The sequence below is a fragment of the Cygnus olor genome, chromosome 2, assembly GCF_009769625.2.
Source record: "Cygnus olor isolate bCygOlo1 chromosome 2, bCygOlo1.pri.v2, whole genome shotgun sequence".
NCBI classification, from domain to species: Eukaryota; Metazoa; Chordata; class Aves; order Anseriformes; family Anatidae; genus Cygnus; species Cygnus olor.
In genome coordinates, this window is record NC_049170.1 from 10506680 (window position 1) to 10518738 (window position 12059).

The following is a 12059-nucleotide window of genomic DNA, read 5'->3' on the forward strand; positions in this document are numbered from 1 at the left end:
GTGTGACTGATGTTTTTAGTAAGCAAGCCCAGTTTCATTTTTGAAAGCGCGCTCAGTTCAGCTACACCTTTGCTAGAGGCCAAGAGAAAGATCAAAACTACCAGCCTTCCTGCAGGAGTCAGACTCAGACCTGCAGATCACAGATCCTTTAAAGATGTTACCTACAAGTAGGTCCTGTTTCTTACCCACATTCGCACTGTACTTCAGAAATATACTCTTGTGCAACCACGAAGGAGACAAACCTTTCTGTGACCTTGCAATACACAAAGTAAGCTCTGCTCCCAAGCATAGAGACCTCCACAGACTTAAGCTCCTGAGCTTTCAAGTCAGCAAAGCATTCTCATTTCAATATATCAGGATTTCTGATGAACTTTAGGATTGCACTTGAACCGGGACGAGTTTGGGCAGGAAACATTGGAAGGAATATCCAGAAGCAAACATGTTTTATCTTACACACAAAAAGTTCTGAAAGTATTTTAGTTCTCCAAAGTATGATCTTCCAAATACTCTGTTAATTTTCTCAACGATGATGTATTTTTATTTGCATCAAGGACAGCATTTAAAATCTACTCCGGACACCACACATCCAGTTGGGGAAGGAGAGAGGAAGAAGGAACCAAACATTTTGCTGTAACCTTAAACACAGTGACAGAATCCCAGAACATTTTCCTTTTTTTAATTAAGGTCAGACATTACAACATATCATTGATTGATTGTCTTATTCATTAGTGACCTCTCTTTAAGTTACAGTTACACCAAACTAATAGCGGATCTACAGAAGATGTCCACAATGAATTCAGAGATGAATTCAGAGACAATTTCCACAATCAAAGTTTGCACTCTAATGAAAAATCACGTTGAGTTTTTAGAAACCACATTTCTAACTAAGAAAACAGGTTTAGAGCAAGAAACTAAGAAATAACCTTCATAGGAACATCTTTATTGAAGATTTCTGCTGTCAAAAAAAATATATATATGTATTTTTACTATCATTATCTCTTCCATAAATCCTCCATTACATACTGCCTGCCAGATATAGCTGTTGCCTATAATAAAACCCTATTAGCCATACTTGCATTGGGAAGACCTCAACTAGGTGCTCGAGATCATTGCTATCAGCAAAACACAACGCTGCAGAGAACTGCCACTACCCTTTCTGTGTCAAGCACAGAAATCCTCTGAGTTTCAGCATGGTACAGAAACAAGCTCATATTATAATTTTGCACAAGAATTATCTTTGAAGATGTTAATAAATCTGTTTCTAACCGTCTAATGATTTTATGGTTGAGGAGTTGGGAGAAAATATTTGTCTTTCATTCCCTCCTTTGTGTGTATTTAACTGATGATGAACAATACTGGGAGTTTAACATCAAATTCATCTTAGATATTCATTAAATTAGGATTTTAATAAATTTCATTCATAAGTAGACACATTATTGGCTCCTCTGTTTGATGGAAATAAATACATCTGCTTAATGTCAGACACTCACCAACAGAAATTTTATATTTAATACTTTTTAAAAATCCATAAGTATGGATCTACATACCTTATGACAGTAATTGCTTCAGAAGATCTCTTTAAACATGTTTTTTCATCAAGACTTAAATGATTTCATATAGCACATTAATGATTTTAGAGTATTGTCAAAAGAGTCATTCCTAATCTTCCATTAGACTCATTCATACGTTTGTGTTGGCTTTTTGTTTTTTACTTACTGAAAGGAAATTGAAAGAGAGCAGAATAAATTTGCTTCTGCAAATCTAGTTCAAGTGAAATCACAGAAAAAGGAAGCAGTATAATCAAGAACAATGGTAGTTTTTCTTTGAGACCTTCTTTCTTATTATAATAAATAATAACCTTTTGAATAAAAGGAGACTGGTAATTACTCAACATCATCCTCTAAAAAGATGAACAACCTGAAGTTATTTTCATCTTGTGTGAAGACAAATTAAATGTTAGCATATTTCAGTGTGTTTAATTTAATTACTATCTATTTCTCATGAAAGGAGATGTTGTTCGAGGTTGATTTTTTTTTTTTTTGTCTATTAAGTTTTCCCTACCTGCTGACCAGAACAGTCATGTCTAGTTGTTGATATCCCCCCTACACCCCATTCATATATAGATTTGGCTTATTAAATTGACCACACAGCAATTACACTGCAGAGGACAGAGCAGTCAGCAAACAGAACATTCAAGACTTACCATTTACGCAGATTTCATAAGATTTGCAAAGGTCATCTTCAAACAGGCAACCTAAAAACACAATAGAAAGGTAAAAATTAATACAGGTTTCAAACTGTGGATAATTAGCACAGACTGAAGTCCCCTCAGGCTATTAAATGCTCAGCAAGTGTCAGGCATTTGGTTGCCCTTAGGAGTCTAAATTGGGCAGTACAGAAAGTTAAGAACACAGTAACAAAGCTGGTTAGACAGTACATCTTTCTAACTGGTTACATCCAGAATAACCTTTGCTGTTTTTCTTCCCATTATTCCTCTGCTGAGGGTTTGGTTTTCTCAGTGCTCCTCTTATTTAGTAATTTGAGGAACTTTACATTCCCCAACTTTGAACACAACACACACAACAGCAGAGTAATGCTGCTACACACTGCCAGAAATCGGGAGTTTCCTCAAGCTATTTACACTGCAATGAGACAAGACTAGGAAATAGATATAAAATGCTTGAAATAGGTTAAAAAGCTGAAGGCTTCGATTTAGTAACTGCAACCATAGACCATGCCTAGATCCTCAAGAGCACTTACTCTTTGGAGAACGGCTTAAAAATAAAGCCATCCGTACCAAGACCATGATACCTTCAGAGACAGCTGCCAAACCAGTGCAGTTCCTGGCATTGTTTCCCCCATATTTGAAGCAGGAAATTTGTCTCCAAACTGGCTCCTTTGCAGCTCTCTGCTATGCCAGCCCATCCCTCACCCTAGAAACTGCATCCAGGTTGGCAAACCCAGCTCATCCACTTGGACACATCTTCACAGATGACAGCCACAATCCACCTATGGCTGATAGCACCAAGCCAGGTAATGAGACATTTGTTATTACCCCCCCTGTCTGCAGCTGAAATGAGCTCCTGCTGGTATTCCTGAGAGCAGTAAGGCAGGTAGGATGCTGTCTGCTCTGGTCACTCCACATGGGGACAGGGACAAGGACTGAGAGCAGAAGCAAAGTGAAGTATCACACTACTGGCAAGGGCATCCAGTCTATTAATCCAACCACTAGTTTCTTTACTTTGTCTTCTCACAAAGATAAACAACTAGAACTGGATAAACTCCAAGGAATGAGGCTTTATTTTGAATACAGACACTGCCCTAGAGAACACATTTCTATAATTAAGCCTTTTAACATCTCTGGGAAGTACCTTAAGTTTATAAATAACACAGAGTTATAGAAATCAAACGGTCTTGAGCAGTTCCACACTGCTTCACCACACCTAAACACCAGAGCACATCCTCTCTTCCCAGAAGCAGAGTACAAGGACCTCTATTCAGAGTCAAACTGATTGAGTAGGTTGATTTAACCAAGAAAAAACAAAAGGCTCAAGGGTCTGTCTATGAAGTACACAACTCTTAACCCTGCTAAAAGAAAAGTTCAGGAGGAGGGAGTGACTTATGTATACCTGCACAGCCTTTCAGCAGGTAACTGTATTAGCACATCATTAAGCCTGAACTAATAAATTATGTCTCTCAGCAGGATTTATTAGCACAGCACTAGGTCTAAGCTAAGCATCTACACAAATTCAAATCACACTGGTGGCACTGGCAGAACCACTTATATCTACACCCACACCTACCCACAAAGACCACAAACACAACCTAACAAAGATGACAGCCTGCAACATGCACGTTGATAAAAGTGTTCTCTTGTCTTTTTACCCATGCACCGATAAACTGTGAGTATTCCTTGGGCAGCTTGTGAAAGGTGGAGAAAGCTTCAGATTTAGAAAGGATTCTGCAAGCAGAGCACAGCAGAACAGCATGTGTCTAAACAGTCCACAAATTCCAGTTTGTGACATTTTGGAGACATGTATAGTTTTGTTCCAGACAAGTCTACTGTAGCAGCTGCTTGACCTGAAACAGCATCTGAAAACTCCCTGAAGATATTGCAGCCTTGGTGCCAACCCAGCAGAGCAGAAGGATGCCTTGACTGGGTATTGACTCATAAAGAACCTAAGAGAAGAACAGTGGCAGGCAGCGGCCAAAACACATCAGCACAGGCTACACAGCACAGAAGGAGCTCTAATTAAAAGCACAGTAACGATCACTTCAAAAATTAAAATCTTGAAAAAAAACTTTATGTACTAATACAGAGTAGATAAATGACAGGTGTACTTCAAGATTTCTGTTTTCAGAGATCTGAGGTTGCCATTTCTTCTAAAAGAGAAGTTCTTATGGTTAGGAAAAAATCCCCAGCAAAACCTGTCTGCCTTGATTTTCTGACTAGATCTCAAAGGGGTTAAAACCAGAAGCCTGAGATGGCCTTTTCCTCCAAAACACTACAGGTGCCCTGTGCCCAAGGAAGAACAGAAGTCTTGTGGTTGATTTCTCACTCCACCATGGCTGTGCTGTAGATCCTAAGGGTGTCAGATGAGTTTGAACCAGAAGTGTTTCCAGTGGAGTCAAGGTAAAAGCAGTGACTGGTTCATGCAAGCCCCTTCTGATTTCGAAACACCTGGGAGCTGCTAATGAGGGCCACAGCCACCTGCTGCCCAAAGCCACCTGCTAGAGATAGGCTATCCCACAGTATACTGAAAATCTGGATTTTTCTGCTTTTCAGATTAAAGAGGAACACCATGATTACATTCAGATACAAAGACAAAGATCCAGGCTACATGACTACAGAACTCTGACTCAAATGCACTCTGCTTTTGCTACATATGCTTTGCATTATCACCTAATACATTTCCATGAAAAGCACAAAAGAAAACTGATTTTGTCATGTTTTAGTTCCTCTTTTGATAGTAGTTGCTTATCAGATGCTGACTGCAACTAGGCATTTGATGCCATTAGCCTTGAAAATTTATGCCTTGGAGAGCAAATTAATAAAGTCAACGCATAGAAAACTATATCCATCTACGATTACCCTAAAATAGACTACAAGGACCTCTAAACTCCTTGGAAAATATTGTATTTCAAGTTATTACTAGTGTTAATTATTATGTATATTTCACCCAGTCAATGTGCTAATTTAACTACTAATTTATCTTTTGTTGTTATTGCTGTGACATTAAGAAGCATCGTATTTCATTTAAAATATCATCTACCAACTAATAGTAATGATGGCAATAAGTCACCACTGAAGAGTGAAGAGGCGTTGTCTCCAGTTGGCACTTAAATCAGTTCATGCCTCATGGGATCAAAATTAAATTTCATTTTCTATAAAATAATCCTCTACCAGTGATCTTCTCCCAAAATACATAAACCTGATGCAATACCCATCAACACCCTCCTGCCCCCCCCCCCAAAAAAAAAAAAAAAACACCTCATACATTTACTTCATACAGCAACCCTTAGATAAATTCCCAATATAGCTTCAACCAGTTGAAGGTACACAAAGGCACTCCTTTGATTATATGCCTAAATACGCCAAATGAAGTTTTCCAAGAACTCAGTGCAGACAGCAGTAGGTTCAGATGTATCATTTATGCAGTAAAATGTGAATACAAGAACCTGGCATTGCAGCATCAAGACTATTTTACAAGCCCAATTCTGTTAGCCCCATACGTCTTTTCAAGAAATGATCTTTCTAGCATTAGTTAGCACACGCCAAAATCCAGGGACAGTCAAGATTTTGTCACCTAATGAACTGATTTTAGCATTGCGTTTATTATTGCTTTGCTTAATCTAGAACACAAGTTTGTCACTTGACCTGCATTAACAATTCACCTTTTCACTAACACTTATACGGCCCTAGTGATAAATCCCATGTCTCAGTGGTGACAAAGATGGCTGGAACAATGTCATAGCAGCACATAGGTGCACCAGCACCCACAGAAACAAGTTCAATTGTAAGCTTCATCATCAACTCCCCATGTAACCAAGGCACACAAGCCTACATTGCACATCTTATAACATAGGGAGAGTTTTTCCTTTACACATACAGAAGTTGTTTATACTCCAGGTAAGCAGGACCTTACTCCATATACTTGGGTAAATATATGCTTTACACATTCTTAAGCATAAAGGTTTGCAAAGATTTGTCATGCATCCACTAATTTCTAGCGACATAACCCAGTTGCTTGCTATTAGACTGCTTCATGTAGCAGGACCATTTGCGTTAGACCCACTTACATATACACCTTTTCTCATTTTTTTTTTTTAAGCTTTATGACTGCCTAAATAAGGGTGGGTAGCTATGCTATATATTACATTACACTTACATGGAATAGTCTTTGTTAACTAGACAAGAAAGTACATTTCATAGGGCTTATCAAAGACTTCCACCTTTTCTAATAGTTTTTCAGACAATCAATAGTACAATATAATTGAAAAAAAAAAAAAAGTGCTGTTGCAAACCCAAAATATTATAGCATAGGATCTAAAAGTTTAAACTTCTTTGTCAAGATACTCTTATCATGAGACACTATCAAAACTATTCCCCTCCTCCTTTCATCAGGTTTACAGTAGTTCTGCTTTCCCCAATGCAAAGACAAGTTAAGCTTGTTTAAGAGTTTAAACCATTAGGCCATATTGGTTTTTTTGGATTTACAGGCGCCTCTGAAGATTGTAACAGTCAGGCATGAGCTGAAGTCACCTAAGCTTACTCTTGAAAAAAAGCTGTATTAATTTACTTATTGAGAAAACTATTTTATTGAATCCACTGATCAAATAAATTGTATTGCGTTCATTTTTCTATCCTTTCCCATTAACCAACCTGTGATGATTTTACATTAAATACATCTCACACGAAAATGCTCAAAGTTTGTAAGCAGCTTTACCAGCTACAGCAAAAAAGAGGCCTTGGGCTCTCTTTATCAGAAATTATCTTACATCATCAAAATAAGAAAACAAACAATATACAATAAAAGCTAAATTTCTCCCATACTTGTCAATCACAATTTAGGAAAATAAAAACCTCCAAAATCCTTACTGTTGTTAGGGCTTTCTTGTCTCTTCCTTTCATGATCTTCGTTCAATGGCTACATAACCAACTAATATCTCTTAACATTTGCAGACCATAATGATCTAATGTCATCACAAGATTTTAGTCAATAGAGGTTTCTTTAATAAAAAATATATTTCTAATATTTTTAATAATTTCGAATGAAAGTTCACTCCTCATTTATCTGCTTCTTTCAGGTTTACTTGCTTTCTGGTAAGCAGACCTTGAAGAGTAAATTCTGCAAAGCACTGGTAATGGAAAGTAAAAAGGAAACACCTGGCTGTATCAACTCTGGGCATGTCTGATGGGGGGGGGGGGGTCTCACTGGTTCATTAGCACCACCTGTGAACGGCTGTAAATAGAGCTCGTGTTTATTTTCATATAGCAGCATTAAGAAATAAGGCCTAAGAATTATATTTTACAAGTATTGAGCTTATATAACTTTGAACCAACAAAAAACAAGATAATGTATAACAACAATGAGCAACAAATTGATTGGAAGGAAGTATCAAGTATGACTTTCTACAGAAAATTGAACGGAAGAGTTGACTGACGGAGAGAGACGTGCTCTTCTCGCTGGTGGAAGTGAGAGAAATGTCCAGCCTGCTGAAGCTGTGATTTATCCAACACATCCTCATTTGTCTTCTACACATGTATGCTTAACAACTCTAGAATTACACAAAATTGCAAGCATAGCAGGGAAGAATATACTTTAAGCTGATCATGGGTTCCTCTTGTTTTCCTTATTCTAGTGTATACGGTAACTCTACTCTGTGTGGTTACATAGGCACTATAGGTATAATGTATTATTTGTTACTCAAAAACTGCATGTGGAAAATCAGCTACTGCTCATTTTGTTCAGCTTTATTTTGGCGTTCACTCTGATAATAAATGTAGATGTTCCCAATTTCTGCAACTTTCCTTTTTATCCCATTTTTCTTTGCCTATTTTTCCTGTCCCTCTTAACTCTTCCACTCTCTTTTCTAGAAGTATATTTTCTACCTCCTACTTGTTCTCTTCTACTCTCCAAAAAAAACTTTGTTCTATTCTTTCTGTCCCTCCCAAGCACTGGCACAGAGTACTCAGGCATTACCCTTCCTACCCTTTCCCCTCTCTTCACTCACCCTACAAACAGCGCACCTGTCACCTCTTCATCAGTTTCAATTGCTGGGAACGACTGGATCTTCACTCAGGTGCCCCCCACTTCCCTTCTTCCAGCATACTCAAGCATTCCTCATCTGTCACCCTGATGGTGAATGTGCTGAGTAGGAGAAAGGCCAAGAAATGGATGAGAGGGGCAGAACTTGCTCCATCCTGCTCCCTCTGCTCGGTGCTCCTCAGGAGCGGAATATGTTTTGATGCATTCTCCTTTATTTTTCATGTGTTCTCAGGATATCCAGAACAGTCCTCATTGAAACAGACACTTCTTGAAGATGTCAGAGCCTCTGACATTTTATCAACAACTGCTTAAAACAGCAGTTTACCTTTTGGTCAAAATAATATTAAAGGAGCACGGAATACTAAATGAACTTTTCTCCCAGGAGAGAAAATGAGAAAAATATGTGACAGCATAGTAAGTACTGAGTTTTGGTCTTCTGCCCTTACTCCATCTTTGATGTTTTTTGAATGTAACAGGAGCCTGATGTTTTTCGTAATACTGTAAACTCTAGAGGGTAGAGATGTTTTTATTATTTTTAATCATGTGTATGTGTACAAAGCCTAGTACAACAAAGCACTGATCCCTGGTGAAAGAATCCAGGCCTTCCTGCAATCCAAATTAACAATTAGAAAGATGACACATGAAATCCCTGCAGTGGTTAACTGGAAGATAGTGTAGTCTCTTATATGAAAAGTTTCCAAAGTAAGAAAAGATTTCCCATAAGTGTTAACATATGGCGTTAACACTTCCCTAACTCTGAATTATTGCTTCTTTCAATCATTTTTCATGCACACTGTATATTGAAATATGATCCTAGCCAGAATAATTCACCATGGAATAAAGAGTTCTCATTCAAAAAGGGAAAATGTCAGTACTAAGCTTATAGCTAAGACTTGCCCCTGAAGCCTCAATCTCAGTTCATATTAGTGCTTCAATTGCCTCCTTTATATCACCTGCTATTCAGCGTGTGCGGATTGATGCACTATGTAAGCAAAATAGTACAAAAATGCTGTGATATATGATGCTATTTCTCACCATACAATGGGACTATTGCGTCTTTTCTGTGTTTAGAAGGGAAAAAAATTACATCTTTTCTTTTATGTGTAATTAGTCCTGAGCCTGTCCACCACTAAAGAAGGGAATTGCTTTGTGATGAAAATACTATTAACTTATCTGATCACTAATGCCATGATTGCAATGATGTAGTGCTTTTCTGCTGGAAAGCACCGAGGAAAGGTCACTATTAAGAATAATTGAAGATGTGATCAGTAATAACAGTTCATGAGGGGAGGAGACGAGGAAAGGCCATCACTAGAAAAGCTCCGGAATAGCATTTGTATTTTGCCCAGGGCTCAGAAGGACATGGCATGTCATGGGCTGATACAGGCAATGTATGATTTAGTGCCATTTTTTTCACAGTAAATATTAAAAGAACTTGCATGGTCTCCATGAAAAATCATGCTGCTAGCCCATATTGGGAAGAAATTAGCACCTATACCCCTCTCAGTGTATGATCTGTTCTTTCAAAATTAGGAAATGTTTAATGAAGTGCTCACCTGCTGTATTCAAAATCTCATAAAAAATCCAGACCAGTCCTTTAATAACTGCGATTCAGTACTTTCTACTTGTTACCAGTTGCTAAAAGAAATTTCCTCACTGGGCACTAAACTGCCATCACCCATTGAAATCACAACTCTGACCCAAGCAAAAAACTTTTTGTGCACTTAGCAGAGAAGTTGAGGGCTGAACATCATTGAACCTAAATGAAGAATTCCATGTTGCTGTTTAAATACATCTAAAAGCAGCCTGAAATTTTTAGCTGCTGGTGCCTGCGTGATATCCTTCCCCCTAAAATCTGTGTGCAGCAAGGCCTTCTAGTATTTTTCATAGCCATAAGGTATTGAAAACTTAAAACTGAGGCTTACGTAAAGCAGAGGATGATGTTACCCAGCAAAGCCTTCCTCGGTATGATTGCACGTAGACCTGCAAACATTGCAGTTCAGTGGCCTCTGTCATATTTATTCTGTGAAAGAACTCCTGCCATCATTATATCTGTCAATCTTGTTTTACCCATCAGTAGCTGTCAGCCTCATCCTGTATACTTGTTTTACAAAACAGCGGAATGGAATGAAATCTAAGTCCTAATTATAACTCAATTCTAGCCTTCTTCCACTCTCTGGGTTAAGACGAGCTGGGTTGAAGAAGTAATGAACTATTAGATAGAGGAACTAGGAACTGTCTGTCTGGGGGTCATGTGCTTTGGAAGATAGTTCTTAAGATAAAATTTTCCAGAACACTTACATGGGGAAGAAGCTTATGACCTATCATCTGGAGTTAATTAGTCTCCACATTCAGTGACAGTTTTTTTGTGTTTTGTTTTTTTTTGTTTTGTTTTGTTTTTGTTTTTTAATAGTTCTCTAAAGTTGCTCCTCACGCTTTGGGAAAACTTCCAGTATTCACATAATCAAACGAAGGAAAAGAGGTATGTTTATCATTTTCCTCTAATAAGCACCAAAATTTTGTTTTCATTATGTGTCAGAGAATCTTAATGAGTATCTGCTTGGTGCTTGAAAAAAAAAGATAACCAGAATTCACAATTCTCATACAGTCATATCGCCTCCAAAAGTAATTACCCAATATTTAAGTTTAATGCGCCTCTCCCAGTGCTGTCTTGAGCAGACTTCAAAAGCAGAAACAGCTCTGGAATGATTGGCTTTTCTGTTCTAATTAGCAAACAGTACAGCGTCTTTTAGCTGATGATGCCTGTGTGGACAGCAGCAGTACGACCAATATCTGTCACATGTAATTTTTTTCTTTTTCCCTTTCTCTTCCTACTTAGAAAATCACTCACCTTTTTGTTCCATCCCTGTTGCACAGCTAATTATACCATGGTAAATTATCATGCAGATGTGGTAAAAACAACTTGGGAAGAAAAAAATATGCATCTCATAACTCAGTTGAGCCTGAAGAGCAAGGGGACAGTCCACAGTCATTTACTGCAGGAAAGAATTCCAAAATAGAGAAAACAGCACAAGTGGGTTTGGGAGTCAATCTTCACAGATGAGCTCCAAACAGGGACACAAGAACCAGCCAGGACTCTAAATCTGTTTATTTCTGCATACCCATATTGAAGTCTCCTAGATATTGAAAACGTTTTAAATTGATATTATTGGGAGTGTTTGAAAAAACAGCCTCATAACTTTATCATGCAATTTTGAATCACAATGTTTATTTACAGTGGTGAAAACACCCACATTCATCTCATGAAAGAGGCACTGCTATATACATTTGGTAATTTCTTTAATAAAGAGTTTAAACAGCCCAGGGTAATTCGTATTAAATATTCATGTGCTGTAGAAGAATAATGAAAGTCAATGAAGAAAGTCATAGTCTCTTAAAGTTCTCAAAGGAAAAAAAGAATAATATTAGGTAAAATTCAATGGACTGTGGCACCAAGATTTATCTATAGTTTACCCTGGGAATTTCAATTGTGAATGAAGCTACAGCACTATCTATCAGGAGACAGTTACGGGAAATAAATCATACAGGGCTACTGGTAGCCCACCAAAATTGAGTACTCAGTAAAGATGCCTAAAACTCTTCCTTTTCCATAGAAAAAATGCAAGAATCTCATAAATGTTTGTGTACTAGAAATTTCTGCAAAGTTTCTAAGAACTAAGCTGTTCCAACCAATACAAATTATCCCTTGACATACAATAAATGTGCAGCACCATGTGGCTTTGTTCAAGCCCTGGTGGCTTTGTATGGCACTGTGAATCTGGGCATCGC

At 37.8% G+C, this 12059-nt stretch overlaps 1 protein-coding gene across 1 annotated transcript in view; it reads right to left on the reverse strand.

The window, feature by feature from the left end:
- The window catches only part of PTPRN2 (protein tyrosine phosphatase receptor type N2), a 647833-nt gene that overhangs the window by 581583 nt on the left and 54191 nt on the right, over positions 1-12059 (reverse strand). The window contains 1 exon segment of the mRNA XM_040547991.1: positions 2204-2254. Coding sequence (XP_040403925.1) covers positions 2204-2254 — 51 coding nt within the window.